This window comes from Terrapene carolina, unplaced genomic scaffold, assembly GCF_002925995.2.
Source record: "Terrapene carolina triunguis isolate 2854851 unplaced genomic scaffold, T_m_triunguis-2.0 Scaffold62, whole genome shotgun sequence".
NCBI classification, from domain to species: Eukaryota; Metazoa; Chordata; order Testudines; family Emydidae; genus Terrapene; species Terrapene triunguis.
Genome location: NW_020664413.1, coordinates 44,170,372 through 44,191,941, shown reverse-complemented (window position 1 = coordinate 44,191,941; position 21,570 = coordinate 44,170,372). Strand labels below are relative to the sequence as shown.

The 21,570-nt window shown below is 44.2% G+C and overlaps 1 protein-coding gene across 2 annotated transcripts in view; it reads right to left on the bottom strand.

Moving 5' to 3' along the window:
• ITPRID2 (ITPR interacting domain containing 2) overlaps positions 1-20,875 on the bottom strand; it is a 58,650-nt gene extending 37,775 nt beyond the window's left edge. For both annotated transcript variants that reach the window (XM_024204054.3, XM_024204056.3), the window contains exons 1-9: positions 20,821-20,875; positions 19,865-20,080; positions 19,321-19,366; positions 10,835-10,884; positions 9,846-9,902; positions 7,944-7,983; positions 6,165-6,263; positions 5,422-5,630; positions 3,301-4,019 (exon numbers count right to left, since the gene is read on the bottom strand). In XM_024204054.3, the coding sequence (XP_024059822.1) occupies positions 3,301-4,019; positions 5,422-5,630; positions 6,165-6,263; positions 7,944-7,983; positions 9,846-9,902; positions 10,835-10,884; positions 19,321-19,366; positions 19,865-20,027 (1,383 nt within the window). In that variant the 5' untranslated portion in view covers positions 20,028-20,080; positions 20,821-20,875. The remainder of the gene's footprint in view (positions 1-3,300; positions 4,020-5,421; positions 5,631-6,164; positions 6,264-7,943; positions 7,984-9,845; positions 9,903-10,834; positions 10,885-19,320; positions 19,367-19,864; positions 20,081-20,820) is intronic.
• Between the last annotated feature and the right edge of the window lie 695 nt (positions 20,876-21,570).

The window sequence follows — 21,570 nt, the reverse complement described above, 5'->3', positions numbered from 1 at the left end:
CTCTTGGTTTTATCCACCTGTTATCTCTCATTTTATACTTTGATTAGGTATAATCCGTACTTAGATAATAAATTCTTTGTGGCAGGGACTTTTTGTTGCATGTGCCCCTAGCATAGTAGAAGCCTAAAACTAGCATCATGGGCCCCGATTCCACCCCCTCAAAGAAAGAGTAAGACTGATTCAACACAATTCCTGATATTTTGCAAAATACAGCTACTTGTTTAAGACAAGTTACATAGCAGGAAATAAATGTTTTAATTAAATTGGTTTACTTTTTTTAAAAAAATTGAGAAAAGTCAGTCTTACAGGCCCTTTGATTGCACTGGTCTTCCCGGAAAGACACTTTGGTTCTCTTCCCCTCTCTTTGTTTCTAATGGCTAGGCTCTGCCTTTCAACTGCCAATCTCCTTTTCATCTTAAATGCCTTCCACCTCCTGACCTTGGCTGAGGTGCTGGATCAGAGTTGTGTTTGCAATCCAAGTGTGCTGCCTCGCAAAACAAGCCCATTACTCCTTCCAACCTCTTTAGCCAATATTGAAACATGAGACAGACCTTAGTGAATCTAATTGGCTAACTGAAGAGAAGTTGCTTGAGGGAAATCCTGCTCTGACAAACTCCCACTCTGGCTAGCTTTACAGCGACAGCCTTCCTAATGGAGCTGACCAACTAAGCATTAGAAAGCATTGGAAGAGCTTCCTTAATAGATTTGTCATCTTTCTTATGTGTAAGAATACATTCCAAGTAAAGCTTAGGAAAGAGTGGGTGAAGAGTTATTTTCATTGCTTCTAATATTCTTTATTGTTCATTGTACTCTCTTTAAAATGCAGGAAAATAAAATTAAAACTACCAGATAACGTTCAGTTTTGCTGAAGAAAAATAAGAATCCCTCCTGGGGATTAGAAAGCAGTTGAAATGTATATACTCTTATTGTATAAACAAAAACTCACCACAACTCCATCCTACATTGTACTTCATCACGCTTAAAACAGCTGTGTTTATGCACTGATGACATAGTTTGCAATGTTAACTAGAGCTGCACAAACTCATCAGTTTTGGGTTGCAGAGGTTTCAGCTGTCCCTTTTTCAGTTTTGGGTCATGTTTTCCTTTGAGTTGGACTCGAAGGAAAATTCAGTGGAAGACACCAAGTTTTGTGTCATTTCAACCTACTATATTGGCCCAGAATTGCAAAAGAAAAAAAAATCATCTCAGATTTGCGAATACAATCTGATCCTCATTTGTGTAATAAAACCTAACAACGGCCAAGTTTTCCTTGGTTATGTTACAAAAGCTTCACGCTTTTCCAGTGCCAACATAGCAGCAGACATAGAATTTGTTAAGTCCTACTTGAGAAGAAGACACGCAATCCTTGTTATATGCTGTTTGTGTTTTTCAATCCAGAGGGTAGGAGATTTTTTTTGTTTGTTTTTTTTAAAAATCACATCAACAAAGATATTACATTTAAATTCTGAAGGATTTTCATCGTCACTGGAAATGACAACTTAAAATAGGTCAAATTTGGAGACTAAGCTACTTGACAGTGTCCATTTAAAAGCTCTCACAAAACATCTGTTAATCCATAACTCAGTAGACACATCTTATAATTACTTGTATGAGTAGGAAGTCCATGCAGTATTGTTATCTCCAGTTTGATGATTAGTTTCTGCATTCACTGGATTACAACACAAACCTCATGAGTCTAAAAGACCACATACAGGGAACTGGGACAGAATATCCCTCCAGGACAACCATCACTGAAATATTTTGCTAGAGTTTTTATGGGGGTAATAAAGGGACTAGCCCACTGCTGGAGGCAGGATACTTGATTATACGGCATCATTTTTAGATCATACTAAATGAAAATTTGGTAATCAAGCAATATTTTTCTTGAGGAATTTGTAAGTGGAAACTTTGGGGGCCTGTAAGTTACGAGTTAAAGGACTTGATCCAAAAAGTATACAGTCCAGTCAGAGAATAAACCATCTAGTTCTTTCTGACAGGAAGGAATTGTTTGGAATGCAGAAGTGGTAAGCTTTGCCAGGGACTGCAAGCTACCTGAATTCAAAGAAATGAAAAATAAAGACAATTTAAATTGATTATCAGAAAAAGTCACTTCCCAACAGTGAGATCCATTAGAATAGTCTCCTGAAGAAAATGGTGCAGGCCCCATCATTCTGGGGCATTTAAAGGGTCACCTGACAAACCACTGTAGACTATATTGGAGGGGAAATTCCTGCACGGTGGAGAGTGAGTTAGATCAGTGGCTCTCAACCTATGGTCTGCAGACCTCTGGGGGTCCTCAGACGACAACTAAGGGGTTCGCGAAAGACTGTTGTTACCATAGAACAGTGGTTTTCAACCTGTGGTGCGCAGCCCCCTGGGGGACCACAGACTATGTCTAAGATTTCCAAAAGAGTCTGCACCTCTATTCAAAATTGTTAGGTGTCCGCAAATGAAAAAAGGTTGAGAACCACTGAGTTAGATGACCTAATGGGATTCTGCAACCTCTAATTACTGTGAGCAGTTCTCACTTTCCAAAATGTAAAAAAGATCATTTCACTAACATGGAAGTGAAAGGTTTTATCACCTGTTAAGATGTAAGCTAATGTTCCTAACTCTCCTAGAACAAGTGATATCACTAACACTCAGCACAGCAGGGAGCTATGTTGCTTCCACTACTAGTAGAGCCAAGGACGTCATCAGTTGCTGTAGAGCAAACTCAGAACCACTAACTCAAATCACAGCAGGCAAATAAATGGAGGAACTAGGCTAAACCCAGGCCTGCTGTAAGTCAGTCTAGTTTCATTGACATCAATGGAGCTATGTCAGCTTATACCAGCTGAGGTTTTTGCCTTACTGTTTCAGACCATTTTTCTAACCTATGTATTCTGTTGAAGGTTATAATCGCTAACAATTTTTAGGCGTTTTTTTAATATCTATTTCAGTTCAGATTTAAACTGATACTACTACTCAATTGTAAGTGGTTACTAAATAGAGAGAAAATTAGATTTTTTTAAAGAAGTTAGCCTTTTTAAAAGGAAAACAGTAATTAAAATGATAGAGGAAAAACTAGAAGCTTAACTAAAAACACCCACAAAAACCCTGCATGCAAAATCAAAAATCAGTTTAAAAGAATATATTTTCCTGGCATGGAGCTGCACGTCAAACAACCTTCTATTTTACCAGCCTTTTGGGTTTGTTTGGTTTAAGGACTGTCTTGTCTCATTGTTTCCTGTGTCAGTGTAGGGAACAACAAAGGTTATGTCAACTCGGTGCAAAATAAGGTCATTTCTTTCCACCTACCTCTTCCATCTCAAAGGAGTCCTTCTGCAGTAGCTTTAGAACAGTTATGGATGGAGATGCTATGGGAGCACAAGGTTCTTTATCTGGAGTTGATGTAGATGGATTTTGCAGCTCAGTGCTATTTTCAAGCTCATTATTCGTAGATATATTAGCATCGCTACTGAGATTGGAGGAGTCCACAATACCAGATTCTTCAGACAATCTATTCTGGTGACTTGGAGAGTCATTCTTTTGTTCATCTGTATGAGGCACATTATCATCCTGAGTTCCTTGTTTGTCACTAATTCCAGCAGTAAGAGTTGTGTCATTAAGTATGTCTATAATATTGGACTGATTACTAGATATCTCCTCTTTTACTGTAGCCAAAGATGGAGAATCTTTCTTTTTTAAGTGTTTTGGTAATTTTGATTCATTTTTTACATCTTTTTCTTCAGTCTCTTGGTCAGGTGACATTTTCCCTTTTTCAGCAGCTGGGGGAGTTGTGCAGCTGCTACTTTCGCCTGCCTGCTGGGGTATACACAGACTGAGTTTTGATAGGGTCTTCATTAAACGACTTGCAGTATTGCTTCGATTTAAAGGAGCAGGGTTGGAGGTCTCTTTGTTGGAAGACACTGAATTCATGCTGCCAATTTTCTGCAAAGGAGTCCCAGAAACTTGGGAATATAAGGAAGAAAAAGCATTGGCCACAGTAGTAAGCACTTCGATCTGACGAAAACGACCTGAAGCACAAGAACAAAGCACAAGTTAAATTTTTAAGAGAACAATTGATGGCATTGTGTCTAATATTTGTACAGTCTAGCTAAGAATGTCTTAGGACTTGCAACTAATTCTTCTCTCTGGAATGAGTAAAGAAAACAACCACAATTTACAGTGCACAGGTAAAGCCAGATTTCTGAACCCCAAATATCTGCATTATCCAAAGAACATCTCTCTCCCTTATCTAAAATTAACATCAAAATTCACTTTGGATGTTATGAACCCTCATCTTTATGATCATCCATTTTTATTCAGGTCTATGTTCTGAGACTTTTGTAAAAGTGAGATCACCTGTCCTTATATATGATTTCAAGAGTATATTAGCAACATGTTAGGAATGTATTATAATACACACTTATATCAAAGCTGATTTCTAAGGTTAAAATTTAAAAAATGTATAGACAATATTTTATTTATGTATAAGCTTGGCCTCTACACATAAAATTTAGAGTCTTGTGGTATAAAGAGGTATTGATTCTTTGTATGACACGGTATGTAAATACTAGTTTAAGAACATTAAGAGTTACCTAGAAATATAGGCTGTCTTCATGATATTATAAAAGGGCAACCCTGACATGCCTCTTTCTGAAATTATCAAGGACTCTCAAGAGTGGTTATAATGCTGCCTAGTACTGAAAACCACAAGTGATCCCTTGACCCTTAACAATTGGAAGTTTGTAAGAGCACTTTATAACTGCAGAAAGAGAAAGGTAGGGAGAGCCCTTATAAATACATTAAGTACAGAAACACAGGTAAAATAAAATTGTGAGTACTGACAACACTTAGTCAGCTTTTCCCACTCCAAGTACTGCTGTAATAGAGTGCCTCAATTACTCTATTTTCCCCACCCTCTTTCAATACTATTTTGATGCGCTGCACACCAATAGCGGGGTTCTCAGAAGGCTCAGCTTTGGCCTAACTGTGCTTCCAGTGAAGTCAATAGGAGTTTTATCACGGACTTCAATGGGAACAGAATTAGGTCAACACAGAGCACTTTTTAAAATCTCACCTTAAGTATCTACAGGACAAGAAAAGGCTCTTAGAATGTTTTTGTTGTAGCTTGTTTCAGTGCTTTAAAATTGAAATGAAAGAGACTCACAAAAAGACCAACATACAACTCAGAAGGTGAAGGATAATGATGGGGCACCTTCCTTCCCCACCCCAAAAACCTGCCCAAACACGTACACATCACATCTTGGAATAGTTACAATTAAACTGAAGTTTTACTATTGAGTCTCAATAGAACCAAAATTGGGCCCTGAGACTATAAAAGCTTTACAGAATACCGGTCTACAGGTTCCCTTTTCTGGTTGTTTACAAAATTTTAAAAGCTTAAATTAACCTTCACTTTAAAAGTATACTTACTTGTTAAAGCAAAATTTGGATTTTCCACTTCCATGCGCTGCATTTGGGCATTCAAAAACACTTTGATATCAATCCCTCTGGCAAACGATGATGAATTAAAAAATCTTGATGGGATTTTAGAAGCAATATCTGGTTCATCTCTTCCAAATCCAAGGTTATAGAGTACTTCTTCAGGGTCTTCCTCATAAAGATCCAGTAATTCAGAAACACTAGACAATGAAAAACAAGAGATTTTTCTACACAATGGCTCTCTTCAGGACATGATCCCTTCAGTCTGGTTGCTATTTCAGCCCCCCAATCTGAGCCCTACTGAAATTTTGTCTCCTGCAGCTTAGTGCAATGGGCCCAAGTCACAAGTTTTGGAGCCGTTTACACCTGGCATTTCTGTTCAAGCCATTAGAGAGATGAACCCAGTCAATGTTCAGATCCAAACGTTTTATATATTTATTTATAAACCCAACCCTTAACCCAAAGGTCTTGAAATCTGAAATGCTTTTAAAGTTCAGGCATTTCCAGGGTTCTGGCCCAATTGTCCTTATTTTCTGAGAGCCACAACTGGAAAGAAATGTCAAGTTCTTTCAAATAACCAAATTAATAATCCCTCTTTTGCTACTAAGCACAATAATACATATAAATCAAGCCAAGTCCATCTATTTTAGGGATAGAAGAAGTAACTATTGGAAGAAAAAGAATGATAAATCCCTCTGAACTGTGCCATATCCTCCAAAGTATAGTTCTTTTACCTTGAAACCGTCGCACTGCTTCTCCCAGAACCAGTGGAATTCATACTTCTCCCCTTCTGGTGGAACTGATGTCTCCTCTCCTTAGCCAACATACCATTGCTGTCATACAAATGGACAATACTGACATGATGAACTGGTTCCTTGCAGTGATTCAATTCTCAGTCTTTAAGGAAAACCTAAATCTCCACTCTCAGAGAATTTCTTTTCCTGTTCAGTATTACCTGGTTTACAGTAGCTAGGTCTCATTTTATAAATACACTGAAATAATTAGTCCTTAGCCCCTTAATAAAAAAGGTATATACACCCTGAGAATCCTAAAGCCAGGGATACAAACTGATAAAACACCACTGCAATCTCCCACAAAACAGTCCCATCTCCCTTCCTGCTCTCACCCTCCTTTAAGCCCACCCAGAAGTGTCAAAAGTATCCCTTACTTCAGTAGGCTTATGTTCTCCACTCCCTTACCTCCCCCACGGGACCGCCTCTTCACACTGGAACTGGCCTCGGCTTGCTGCTTGTGTTAACTCACCTCTCAGATGCTGATTCCAACTGCCTAACCCCTGCTGCTTCCTGGTGCAAGGCATGGATTGTGGCCCATGAGCTGCATGAAGCAGGGGAAGCCTCCCAGACAAGCCTGGGAATTGGTTGTGCTTCCAAATTGGGGGAAATGGAATGGGACTGGCTCCAATCAAGACTCCCACCCTGATTTCTCCTCCCCAGTCCCAGACTATCTCCTCCCTACATCCCCAGCAACTGGTGCTGGCTCGGCATTTTCCAGTGTCGTACAGACTAAATGACTTTCCCTGCACGGCATCAGCATCACCACCCTTTTTAGAAATGTAGATTTTTAACCATTAGACAATGGGAGTTTCACTTGCAAGCAATCTGGCAGAATAGTCACCTAAGGAGCTAAGGGAACACAGAGCAGCTGGGTCCATTTATATAAGGGATGTTACTGGGCCTAACTGAGATGAAGTAGCAAAAGGTCTTAGGCTATGTCTACACTACCTCGGGAAGTAGACCTACACTACGCAACTAGCTGGAGTCGACGTACCTTAGGTCGGGTTACCCTGGGATGTCGACAGGAGAAACCTTCCCGTTGATTTATCTTACTCTTCTCATCAGGGGTAGAGTACAGGGTCGACTGGAGAGCAATCTGCTGTCGATCTGGCGGGTCTTCACTAGACCCGCTAAATCGACCGCCGGTGGATCAATCTCAGAGCGTCAATCCTGGCTGTAGCGTAGATGTAGCCTGAGTCTACTTGTTGTGTAGCTGGACTCTGACTGCACTTAGAACATCACTTTGGGGGTAAGTAGGAGGCCATTCCCTAGAGGCTTTCTCCCAGTACAGTCACCTGCCCCCCTTACTCCCCAAAAAAGGTTTTTTCTAGCCAAGATTCCATCTCAAAGGTTGAAACAAGGAGCGGTTTTCCCCTGACACTGTCCAGAAATAGATCGGGCATTTGAGTGGCGGGTGAGGGAACTGAAGTAAGCCACTTATCTCTTGCAGAAGTGTTGCTTTGTGTTCAGAGATTTCCCCCTTTTACTTGAAACTCCAGATTAAATGTGATAGAAGTAAAGGAACATATTTATGGAATACATTTTTGCGAGTATTAAAGTCTTTTTCCCCCATATTATTAGTGATGTCTTCTTTGTAGGAGTAAACTCTTCTGCATGGAATGGTTTTAGTATTGGGACTGCCTAGTTTACCTTTACCTCATAGTTCATATCATTTTATTTCAATATTTCCCTAAAACAAAACAAAACAGAGATATTTACCATGTTTCCATTTTTGCATCACTTTGATGTAGATGATTAGCTGCAGGAAAATAAAGGAATGAATTGTAAGTAAAGCTCTTTGGCAAAACAGCACTTATAATTGATAAGAAATGGTAGCCAACAACATATGACTCCAACAACGTATTTTGTAGATGCCACTCCACCTCCCAGAGTCCATTCTTTACACATAAAAGTGTACAATCAGTATGTATACACATTTGTAATAATAGGTGTTAGTTGGTTCTATCTTTTTGTTACACTAAGATTTTAATCTATTGTATTCAGGGTATGTGTTTATAAGAAAATCATACACACACAATTAACCATATCTATCCTTTTAGAGCTGATCAAAAGTTTTTTGAAAAATATGTTTCCGTTTTTTCTGCCTGCCACCTTCAGAAAATTTTGACGTTTGAAATTTTTCAGCCAGCTCTAACAGCTTTGTCCTTTTCCCTTTCAGTCATATGACCAGAGCTTGGATTGTTATTTAAAACAAAGGGAAAACACTTCTCTAACAAGTCCTTTGTATGGCAGGCGGTATAACAAATGAAAAGTCTATTAGGAGGAATCTTTTTAATCCCACTTACTCTAAGTCAGTAAGTGATATGGACTAAATTAATCACATCAAGTCAACTGTCAATAAATTGCTTTCCTCGTTATTTTTAAAAGACTTAAAAAAAAAAAAAGAAGTATTTCCTCCCTCAAGGCCCAACTCTCTTTCTGTGGTGTTGATGGCAAGACTCCGATTGACTCCAATAAGAACAGGGTTGGGCTTTTATACCAGATCAGATCTGACATTTCTCAAACACTTTCTAGAATTGCAAAAATTGTTGTCAACTTATTGTATGCCCCTTATCCTGCATGTATGCACAGGGTAGCTGGACAAGCAGAACCCAATCTGGGAAGTGCTGATCAGCCTCTGCATGTATGGAACTTGAGCATGTTTGGCAGCTCTCAGTACTGGACCCTCAATGCAGATCAGCTACTCAGCTGGGGATCTCTCTGGCAATTTAAAACATTCAAATCACCAAAAGGCTGTGCAGGCCACATTTTTGAGGTCAAGAGGTTAAAAAAAAAAAAAAAAAAAAAGCCTGCTCTGAGGGGCCACCTCTCTTCCTCCCCCAAAAGAAAGAGGGGAAAAGAAGAACTTGTGGGAACAAGCAGAGAGAAGCAGAACAAACAGTAAAGCAACAGCTGGAGACACAAGGGGGAAAAGTGTCATAACAGACAGAAAATCTAAACCGCCTTCCCCTTTGCTTTATTTTGTTTGGTGGGTGTTGGTTTAAACACTTATCTACTAGTTTTTATTTAATTCTTTCTCCCATCTTTCACCCTCTCTTGTCTTTCCTTCCTCCTTAACTATCAGCTATTAGCTGAACACTTGAGGCCAAATTTGGCCGTCAGAAAACCCTCACATGCCACTCCCACTGGTTTCAATGGAACTGGCCCACGTGTCTGACCTCCATATCTGGCCCATACGAAGAGAGCACAAGCATTAACGCAGTCATTTTTCTCATTGCTTGCACTCCTTCCACCAGTACTTTGGACTGTTTCATTGCTGTTTGCACCAAAGCACATGAAGAAGTAGCAGACACCTGCTCTCTTCATTACGCAGGCCCCTTTCAAGGCTGGCTCTGCCCTGCAGGAAGGCCAGGTCACAACAAGTTGACAAAAATAAAGAAATAAAGTTTTGATGAAAGAAAATAAATAAGTAGGTTTGTTTTGGGTTTTTTGCAAATGTCTCATCTTCCCTCTTGCTTTCCAGACAGCTTTACCATCAGGCTTCGACCAGATTGGAAATACTGACTTTTCAAAATAAATTCAAACTCTTGAATGTTACTTAAATAATAATAAAAATAAAAAAAACTTGCTTTAATAGTCAAATAACCCTGCCACACCCACCTTCCGCTCCCAGGGATAAGTCATCTTCAAAACTTCCTCCATTTCTCACCAGCATGCCTGAAAATGTACATTTGGCAGTTCAATGCCTATATAGTGCTGTAATGTTTTCTTTCCAAAAGCTCATACAATATTTTTAGTTAAACACTTGGAGTTAATGCTGTAGGATTTACTCAGAACATCTTTACAGATCCTTTATCATTTACACCCTGATAATGTACAGACGAAGCCTATGGTATTTTGAAGTTACTATTCACATCACAAAAAAGCTTATTTTAAAAGAAGAGATAAAAGAGTGAGAGGGGGCTCTAAAGCTATTAGAGGGGCCAGATGAAGAACAACTCCATGTCAACTTGTAAGCTAATTAATCATAACTACCTACCCCCTAGTATCATACCTAATGTAAGTACCCTGCACTGGGTGTTAAGTTACACTCCAGACATCTTACCACAGAGCTTCAGGGTTAATAAATTAGTCCAGTCATCCCCTTTCTTCCACCGGTATATACTGAGAGTTCTTTTTATATGCTCTGCAACTACCTGCAGATTCTTGTTGTACTTTGAACTTTCAAATTTTGTCCTGCTCAGATAGTAATTTTTTCAGGTGTGGCTATTTCAGTTAGAGCAAGCAAAGAAAGACAGCACGAAAGCTGACCTAGTTCTAAGACTGTGCATTAACTAGCTTCCCCTTTCCTACACACACGCACGCACACACACACACTGCTTCTGCAGAGATTTTGCATTTGTATATAAGCTGAAGCACAGGAGTAGTCTTTTTAAAGACTTCAACTCTTGAAAAAAAAAAATTCTGACCCTTTCCCCCTCCCCTAAACTTCTCCCTCAACTGCATAGGAATACGAATATCTTAGCAAGATCAAGATAGCCATAACATATGCATCTGGATAACATACATTGATTTTAAAATCATAAACTAAGAAAGCAGAAAAGTTCATAATAAAAGCAGCTATCCAAGAGCACAGAGCTTTTTCTTACCCTTCAATGTAGGATTGCTTTGCTCATCCAGGGAGGCTCCCAGAGGCGTTCTGAAACCACAGAAAAGGTTAACGCTAGTTTAAAATGTTGCTTCTTCATGTCCTTCCTTAAGAGCTATAACCAGCTTGTGATAACAGCAGTTGTGCCTCCTTCCGCCTTCCTCCCCCAGAAAGCCTGCACAAGCACATAGGGACTGACAATAACTTACTAAACAATCCCCAACCCCCTGAATAAACACTTGTGAAAAAAACAGGTCGATAAAACTGGCAGCACTCACACCTATGAACGCTAACACAGGAATCAGGATTAAGGCAAAAGTTAAGAAGGCCACAGGCATTCTGTAGGTTGTCAAAGAAAATATTATGTGTTATATTGTGCCCACGCTACCAACAAGAATGAATAGGGAGCAGTGGGGGTGGCACTACGCAGGAGTGAATTCATTTTAAACTCATTTACACTTTAAAAGTTGACACCTGTTTTTCCTACACTGAAATCCTAAGGATAGGTGAGTAAGGGAATGAAAGACAGACAGGCAGACGCACACATCCCTTCCCCTTCCCCCCGCAGATTATAAGTTCTTTTGATCAGTGACTGTCTTTTTGTTCTGTGTTTGTATTAGGCGCAAAACAATGAGGTCCTGGTCCATGACTAGGCCCGCCAGGCACTACTGTAATACAAAAAATAAGTAATAGTAATAAATAATAAATAATAATAATAATACAAAGTCTAATCAGAAACAAGAACAATCTGAGACCTAAAATATCTGTCAAGACATTTGCTAGCTCGGATACTGGATCAAATTCTTTAACTTTTGTTCTAGGACAGATGTAATCACTATTTCAAGAATGGAAAGAGGCTTGTTGAAGGGCCCAATCCTGCGGTCTTTGAAGTCAACAGCAAAACTCCCACTGACAGCAGGATTGGACCCTAATGGAGTTAGTATTACTCATCCTGTGTAAACTAATTCAGTGCATAAGCTCTTTAAACAGACCAAATATTAATACAGAGCTTCCACTAATGTAGACAAACAATGGTTAACAAGAACCTGCTATGCAGTAAAGCAGCTTGGTACAAACCCAAGACACAAAATAAAGTAAAATATGATTAAAGAAAGGCAAATCAGATGACTTAAGTGTTTACATCATGAATACTTCATATATGGGCATGTGAAGGTTTTTCATTAGACAAGCAGAGAAAATTGCCCAAAGTTACTCTGAAATAAACAAAGACATGATACAGTATTTGTTCTGGTTCCAAAACTAAATTCTGGAATGAAAAGCGTGTATTTGTTTCCTAACACACCCTTTATTTTACAATGCAAATTGTTCCTCTGGAACAGTTTACCGTTGCTACACGTTGCCCTTTGATATGGAATAAGCCACAAAGCTTTGACAATGACTCTTTAGAAATAACTTGTTACAGTGACATGCCAATTAAAATAATGACAGTATGAGTGATATTCACTCAGCTAGGTGACAGAACAAGCCTTTAGAAACTCAAATCTCCTGGAATTTTAGGTCTCTCATGGGAGTAAATAGGGCTTCAAGTGACTAGGTTTTTTATTAAATCTATTCAAGTTACAGCAAGTCTTATGTTCTGAATTAACAACCATGCCTATTGTTTATATCCCGGTTTTAATGGCTACATTTCTATTCTCCCTCTCCTTCCTTGGCGGCCTGTAAAAGGTTCCTGCCGGGGCTCGACCCTCCAGGGCAGGAGGGGAGCCACACCGACTCCCTGTCCACGAAATAAACAGTCGATTAACTCGGCTCTCAGTCCCTTCGGGGCGGGGGCTGAGTAGTCCACAAGCGGTGCCGCAGCCCAGGCCCTCTAGTGCAGGGGGCTGGGCGAACCCACAGTTCTGGAGTCCAGGCCCTCTGGTGCAGGGGGGCTGGCTAACAAGCCGTTCAGTTTAGAAGCCCAGGCCCTCTGGTGCAGGGGGGCTGGGCAAACACACAGTTCTGGAGGCCAGGCCCTCTGGTGCAGGGGGGCTGGCTAACAGCAGTTCAATTTAGGAGCCCAGGCCCTCTGGTGCAGGGGGGCTGGGCGAACACACAGTTCTGGAGGCCAGGCCCTCTGGTGCAGGGGGGCTGGGCGAACACACAGTTCAGGAGGCCAGGCCCTCTGGTGCAGGGGGGCTGGCTAAATAAGCAGTTCAGGAGGCCAGGCCCTCTGGTGCAGGGGGGCTGGCTAAATAAGCAGTTCAGGAGGCCAGGCCCTCTGGTGCAGGGGGCTGGCTAACAAGCAGTTCAGGAGGCCAGGCCCTCTGGTGCAGGGGGGCTGGCTAAATAAGCAGTTCAGGAGGCCAGGCCCTCTGGTGCAGGGGGGCTGGCTAAATAAGCAGTTCAGGAGGCCAGGCCCTCTGGTGCAGGGGGGCTGGCTAAATAAGCAGTTCAGGAGGCCAGGCCCTCTGGTGCAGGGGGGCTGGCTAAATAAGCAGTTCAGGAGGCCAGGCCCTCTGGTGCAGGGGGCTGGCTAACAAGCAGTTCAGGAGGCCCAGGCCCTGGCTCAGGGCGGGGCACACCCTGACACTGCTCAGGCCCTTGGAAGCAGGGGCGGAGCAGCTACACAGTTAGGGATCTCAGGCCCCCTTGCACAGGGGCTGAGCAACACTCACTCGGGGTAAGCCCTGGCGGCGAGACCAGAGCGTTGGGTGAGGGGGAAGCCTGCCACCCGTGTGTGGGGGTGGCAGGGGGGAACGCAGGCCCACCCACTCCACTGCGTTCCAGCCCGGGGCCCTAACAGCGGTTACTGCCGCTGCCGGTCAGTGGGGTATCCTGACCGAAACACACTGACATGGGTTCGCATGTCTCGACAGCCTGACCAGGGTCGGCTTCCCCCGGGCTACTTCCGATTTCCCCCTCAGGGCCTACCTCGTCCGCGGCACCGGGCAGGGTCCAGTCCACCAGCATAGGCTCCTCCCGGCCGGGGCTTGGTGGCAGGTCCGGCAGCTCCATCGGGAAGTCCGGCCAGTTGTCCTCGGGCGGTTCCTCCGGGTAACAGCAGGGCCGAAGGGGTTCTGGTGCAGGCTCACCTTCGGGGTCGCTGTGGGGGGGTTCCAAGGGCTCCCCCCAATGACGGGAACGGACGGGCTCCGGCGGCTCTTCCTCGTAGTGAGCCCGGGGCAGCTCCGGCCAGCTAGGCGAATATCCCCGGGCCTCAGAGGTAGCCTGGTCGGGAGCTCTTGGCCGCACGTCTGCTCCCTGCGGTGGCCGGCGCCTGACTGAGCTCTGGCTGCCAGGCTTTATACTTCCTGTCCCGCCCCTTGACTTCCGGGGGGCGGGGACAGGTGGTGGTGGCTCCGCCCACTCAGGTGTCTGCTCCAGTGCTCCCTCCTCTGGGCAGGAGGGGAGCCACACCGACTCACTACACGGCCACTTCAGCATGTCTTATTTTTTAGCTAGACAAAGTTGCTGGCAGCAACTTCCTCAGTTGACGCCAGTAGTGTGCATGCACTGGCTGGCAGAGAATGGTAAAAAGCAAGCAGCAAAACTGGCATTCTCCCTCAAAAATTAAGCCTGTCACCTCGGCAGCCTGTTAACAGCTACTAGAAAAGAAACTTTGGCAAGCAATCTGTCTGCATCCCTGCTTGAATCTCTACACATACACAACCACTTTATAGTCTATTCCATTGAAAAATTGTACATTTAAAAAGAGAAGAGCATAAGAACGATGGAAGCCCTTTGAACAACAGAAAGCAACTGGGATATGTTTTTAAGGGAATATTTTCAGCAGCATGGCTCATAAGTCAGCTGGTTCAGGTTTGCTTTCAAGTACATTATGCTGCTAAACAGGAGATTTTAGAGATCTTTCAATATATCCTCATACTCAAGAAAAGGCACACTGTACACTGGGGGTGGATACCATACAGCTACGGCAGACTCAGAAGAAGCTGCCTGCTTTCACAGCCCTAAGTGAAGTAGCACGAGTGTGGAGCAGATGCAACATAGGGCAAGGACAAATTAAAAATCAAAGACAATCTGGAATGCAGAGCTTCATAAAAGTCTTGACTTGCACTGGAATCAAGGAACCAACGTGAGTTAGATCCCTCAGAGAGATGACAAGACATCTCCCAAACATTCTAGGTGCAGTCAGGAAGAGTGGGGGGCATGCCATGCTGGATTCTCTGGGATCTGCTACTCAACACCTCCCCAAACATTTACCCCCCTTTTTCCACCCATAGTGCCCATCGCTGTAGGCTCTATGTACTGATCAGATAGATTAGATACACATGGTTGTGCCCATAGTGGACTTCACTGAGAATTCTGCTTTTCATCTTCCCCATGTTGTAGAAAATTTCTGTTGGGTTTGTTTGACCCGGTATTGGTTATTGTAGGAAAACTTTAACAATTAATGAAGATCTTGCATTGTGTTCTAGAAGCAGTTAAAACTTTGGCTGTTAAAAATCATAGTTTGGCAGCCAGAGTGCAATTAAATAGCGTATCCATTCTGCCTCAAAAACTCAAAACAAAAAAATATCTTCTCGTCACATTTCAAAACCTCCTCTTTCCTGAATATTCTACATGAGAAAGTTCCTAAACACTTTCCAACAGGGTAAACTATGTTGTTGTTATTACAGAAAACATTTTGGCCAAACAAAACACTCAAATTCAAAAAATAAAAACCATCCTTGAGTTCAAATGGAGGATTTCCTCCTTTCTGTTTCAATGTAAGATGGGCAAACAGCTGATTTTTTATGTTTATCTTAAACAGCCTTAGTAAATGCACTAAACTCTTTTAATCATTTCAAAACACTGGCAAAATTGAGAGAAATGAAGGAAGACTTTCCTACAGGGGTGATAATTCCATGAAATGGAGCAGAAGTGGGATGTTTCTTAGGCCTCTATGAATATTGCCACACTGAGATGAGTGCTTTTCTACCCCAATAGCTAAACAGAGGTAAAATATATATATACTTATATAAATAGTGGAGCCTGGAGTTATGTGGAGACTTCTGCACATGAACTACTGTACGACAGATGAGAAATTTCAATCTGGAGTGGTTACAGTCCCAAACTGCTAATGCATACCACAGAAATAGCCATCTAGTAAGTCCATTTTCCTTACAACTACAACATTGTGGATAGTCTTTTGAAACAAATAAATCTTACAAGCAGAGCTCATTACCAAGAATGTTGATGCCACTTCGCTTGAACTAATACCACTGCAAAACTGAAAGTAAGACTGGCCAATCAAATTTGATCCTACATTTACATTTTCTAAAATGTCATATAAACCTAAAAACAATAGAAATGTATTCATTCATTCCTATGGGGAAAGTATTTTTGGTGTTTTTACACGCCAAGCAACAAGGCATTTTGCTAACTCCTGAGAGCCAGGACATGTAATTGACTAGAAACAGAAATAAAATCAGTCTATTTTTGTTGTACACATTTGGAGAAGTCCAGATTATGCAACAATATAGTGAAAAGTGCATTAGATTGTTGCAAGAAATTCAGTTACAATCCAGGAAGATAGTACCTGTAATGTAGGTGTTATTTTTAACAATACAATGTAAAATATGTTCAAGATTTTTGATATTGTCTTTAACCAGCAATGTGGACAGAAAAAGAGGAAAACCACCAAGGATCATTGAGGGCTAGAAGAACTAGCCCAGCCTGTTCCCTTTGATTATGCATGTACATACGCAGAGAGAGAGTAGCAGATGCCTTGTCAAAAAGTAAATTAGATTATTCTCTCACACCACCTATAATAGACAAAAATATACATTTTACACACAAATTTAACTGTGTACTACCTACAGTCTTGAGCAGGGCTAAGAGCTGTGCTCCGGCTCCGCTCCAGCTCCAGGCAAAAACCTGCAGCTCCACTCCAAAGCCCTGGTCTTGAGAGTGTAATCCTATGAGCAGCTGAGCACTTATCCAAAGTGCTGAGAATTCCCGGCTTCCACAGACATTACTGGTAGTTGTTGGCACTCAGCACATCACAGAATCAGATCCTAAATGCCTACTGGACTGATCCTGCTCCAATGAACTCAGTGGGAGTTTTTCCCATTGACTTCAATGGATGCAGGATGGACTATATTTCCATCTCAGAAAACCACTGACATTAACAAATCACATGAGCTTTGCAAAAGCCAGCCACATTCTAGTAAAGCTTCTAGTTTAGCACTAGACCTGTGTCAAGAAAAGGAACATACTGATTTGGTAGCCACTGACTATTTACCAAGATTTGCTGAAATTCTATTTCGTACAAAATCCACAAGTAATTAGGTCATAGAAAAGTTAAGGCATCTTCTCTCATTTTGGCAGTCTGAAAAAAAATAGTCACTGACAATGGACCGCAATTTGTCAGACGTGAATTCCAAGTTTTTGGGATAGAGTATGTCACCAGCCCTCTCCCCCCACAAGGGAACAGGTGACCTAGACTGTACAGAGACTTCTACAACAAAGACACTATATTAGCTCTGCTGAGCTATACGGTAACACATTCATCAGTCTCTAGAGTAAGCCCAGCTGAGTTGCTCACTGGGTCAACAAATCAGACTAGCACTGCCAACCTTTAAAGTAAATTTTCACCATAAACTGCTATGTCTAAAGGATGACAGTGAAAGATAAATATAGGAGGTCCTGAACTTTCTTTAACTATTGGGATGCCACCCAAAGCTCACCTAACCTTAAACAAGGACAACTATCCCTGATAAAATTGAAAGAAGAAAAATATTGGACAAGATCAGCTATTGTCACTGGCTACAGCTGAACCCCAAAATACTATATGGTGGAGACTGAAGAAAAAGCTTTTTCTAAATCCAACTGAACTGTTTTGTGACAATAGCAACAGTGGTATTCATTCCAGTCTTAGTGAAGGGACATAGTTGAGTTGGGTCAATTTCATGGTCATAGAATTTTAAAAACTGTAAATTTCACTGTGTTGTAACCCTGGATGTCCCAACCCAAAAGGAAGTCATGGGGAGAGGGGGTAAGAAGGCTATTGTAGAGGAGTCGCAATATTGCCACCCTTACTTCTGCGCTGTTGCTGGTGGCAGCATTGCCTTCAGAGCTGGGGAGCTGGACATGAGCGTCTGCTGGCCAGGCACCCAGCTCTGAGGGCAGCACCGCCACCAGTAGCAGTGCAAAAATGAGGGTGGCATGGTATGTGGTTACGGGAGTCTGTGATCGCCCCCCCTACACCCACAGCCAGCTCAAGGTCTGTTTAACCCCTGAGCACCAGGGCAGGACAAGGCTGGGGGCACCACGGCCAAGGACTCCTACTGTATGCCAGGTTCCAGCTGCTGGTCCTCGCCGGGCTAGTGAGGGATGGGACTTCCTCTTCCCCTGCAGGGGCCGCTCCCAGGGCCAGGTCAGACACACTTCCAGGAACCTCCCCCAGCTTCAGGAAGCTCTGCAGCTGCAGGCTGGGAGCCCAGCTCTGAAGACAGCGCCACTACCAGCAGTAGCGCAGAAATAAGGGTGTCATGGCAGGATATTGCTACCATTACTTTTGCGTTGTTGTCGGCTCAGGTGTTGCTTTCGAGCTGGCCAGCTGGCCAGCATCCACCACTCTCCAGCCACCCAGCCCTGAAGCCACCGCAGAAGTAAAGGTGGCAATACCATGACCCCCCTACAATAGCCTTGCGACAGCCCCACAACCTTTGTTTGGGTTGGGACCCCCAGTTTGAGAAACACTAGTTTCCCATGAAATCTGTATAGTATACCCACTAGTTTACCCATGAAATCTGTATAGTATAGGGTAAAAGTACACAAAAGACCAGATTTCACGGTCCATGACGCCTTTTTCATGGTGTGAATTTGATAGGGTCCTAGAGATAATCCTTTAGGGAAGTCCAAGCCTAATGGACAGGAGTCTATATATTTGAGATTAGATACATCTAATCAGAGAAAAAGGATCCTCAGGGCCAGACGGTGACTATATGTGGGAGAATGGTAAAGCTGATGACTCAATAATCTGTTGCTAAATGTTTAGTAATAAAGGGGAGGAGAGAAAGGGCTGTGCATTGTTTCCTTAGAAGTGTAACAGGAAGCCAGTCAAGATGAGGATAGGGAAGGTTTTAAGAAGAGCCCTGCAGTCAATCAGGGAGAGAGAGGGTAGATTTAGGCATGACACTGTTTTCCTTAGAAGAAAGTGACTCTGTAATGCTTTACCATGGTTACATGACAGATAGAGAGAAGATGGGGGGGGGGGGGAATCAACTGTTTGCCAGACAGCCACACTAATACATGCATTACTACTCTAGTAACTTATTAATGGTACATTTATTCTCAAAGAAGAACTTCAACGTTCCCTAATAAGAGAAAGCACACTACAGAGAGAGGTGAAAGTAAAACTAATAACTAATTTTTCTCACCTCCTACTGCTTTGAGAGCCCAATCCTTCAACTCACATTCACATAAGTAGAGGTTGTAAGTTCAGGTCCTTTAGCTAATAAAGAATTGTGGACACTGCTACTTAGACATATGTAACTATTTAGAGCAGTACTGGAACTTCTGGTTTGCAGAAGTACTTACCTGCAATCTTTAAGCCATATGGCGATTTTTTCGTTTGGAATATTACCTTTGGGAGAAAAGAAAGGGAAGGAGGGAGAAAAACAGAGTTGTAATTGATGCTCTGTGCATTCCAGACGTCTCATGAAGAAAGACGAATGGTGCCTTTTAAACACCACTTACACTACTGCCACACAAACAAGACTGCTGACAAGAGCAACAACAAAAAAAGACAATAACAAACAAAAGAAATAAGAATAAACTCAATGGCAGGCCAAAAATATGAGAATTAAAAATACTTTTAAACACAGACTGCATGTCTCACATATGGTGCAACCCAGTAATGCTTTCATCAAGCAGGGCTAATGGACGGGGCGATTCCAGTCACTGATTTCCCCCCTTTAGGGTGACCAGACAGCAAGTGTGAAAAATCGGGACAGGGGGTGGGGGTAATAGGAGCCTATATAAGAAAAAGACCCAAAAATCAGGACTGTCCCTATAAAATCGGGACATCTGGTCACCCTACCCCGCTTCCCTGCCTTAGTGGAGACAACCGGACAGGACAGACCTCCTTCTGCAGCCAGGAGCAGTTTTCCGACGGTGAGATGGTCCTCCTGCCGGGCCAGCTCAGCTGCTTCTGCCGAGAGATCCTCCGCCTCCGATGCCTGCCAGGAGTCTCTGCTCTTAGCCCAGGCCTTTCTCTTCTGGCTAGCCCCCGGCGGCTCCTCCATCGGGACCGCGGCTCCTGCTGCTTCACTTCACCAGGCGACCGCAGCGACGCAACCTGCCAGGCACACGCGAGCCGGGTGAGCGCGCGGAGCCCGGCTCAGACTCGCGGGACGGGAAGTGAGGGCGGCAGCGAGTTTCCCACGCGAGGCGCCGGCTGCAGCCCGCGGGACGGGCTCCCGCGCAGCCCAGCCGGGAACGAGCAGCAGCGCCCGAGTCCCCTAACGTCCGCCCCAGGCTCCGGCAGCGCCGCCACCGCCGCCGCAGAAGGGCACCAGCCCGGCGCGCCCCGCGCTCAGCATCGCCCCCGGCCGGCCCCGCGCGCACAGGCGACTCTCGCCTCGCTCACTGTTGCAACACTGGAGCGGCCTCCAGGTCCGCCCTGAAAACGATTCTACGTTTGGCCGCCCCCGGCCGCCCGGGCTTGGCTGCAGCTCGCTCCCCTCCCACGCCTCGCCCCAGCTGGCGACTGGCACCTCCGCTTCCCCCCAAGTGCGGCTTCCCGCCGGGAGCGCAGCTCGAGCGGCCGCAGCAAAAAGTAACCAACAAACCGGGAGGCGCCCGCCCGAGCCGTGGGAGCCGAACGGCAACCCGAGAACTTAATCCATCGGGGTGTTCCTCAAACCGCTTCCCTCCCTGGGGAGCGGGCAGCAGCCTGCGGGGCCGGATCGGGCCCCTGCCCCGCAGCCAGCGGCGGGGTCCCGTGGAGGACCAGGCCAAGCCAGGAGCCAAGCCCCGCAGCCACCCTGCGTGCCGGGGGGAGAGGAGCCGCTTGCTGCGGGGCTGAGCCATACTCACATAGCGGGCCCGGGGGAGGAGGATTCACCCGCCTAGGCTGGAGATTGCAGCAGCAGCGTCCCTCTGAACTTCCTCATACCGCTGCCGGGAGAAAAGTTTGCTGCCCACGTGATGGGACCCAAGCAGAGCCGCGCGTTCTCCGCCTGCCCGGGCACAGCCGGCTGCACGCGGGGGAACGTCCTGCTGCAGGAACCGGCTTCCCCTTTCTGCATCTCCCCCCTGGGGCCAGGGTAGCCAGTCACCCCCTCCCCCCAGCGGCGTGTCCAGAGGCTAGTGGGCAGATGACAGTGCAGATAAAAGACATGGGAGGGCGATTGTTGTCGGTCTCCTTGAAATCCACAGTAAAATCCTCCTGCAGTGCCAGTGGCTTTTTAAACGGGAGGGAGGGAGGGGGGTGTCCCTAACGGAGCAGGAAAAGGAGCAATTGGAAAATCGACCCGATCTTCCTGGGGAGCAAAAGTTTATTGAACCCACTAAAAGGCTCGTGGCAGCCCATCCGCTCTCACACCACACTGTCCTCACCTGCTTGGGAGGGTGAGCTGGTCCAGCTCACAAACACACCAAGAGGGAGGGTGGGGAGAGGACAGGCTGAAGATATTAAGAGCTCAAATAAGGAGTGAGAAAGGGCACACCGGGAAACATGGCTTAGAGAACTAGCTAGAGAAGAGCGAACGAATGAGTGTAGAAAAGTGAGTGTGGGAAACATGCAGAGGAAGGAAGAAAGGATAAAGGGAAAGGGAGAGGTGGATG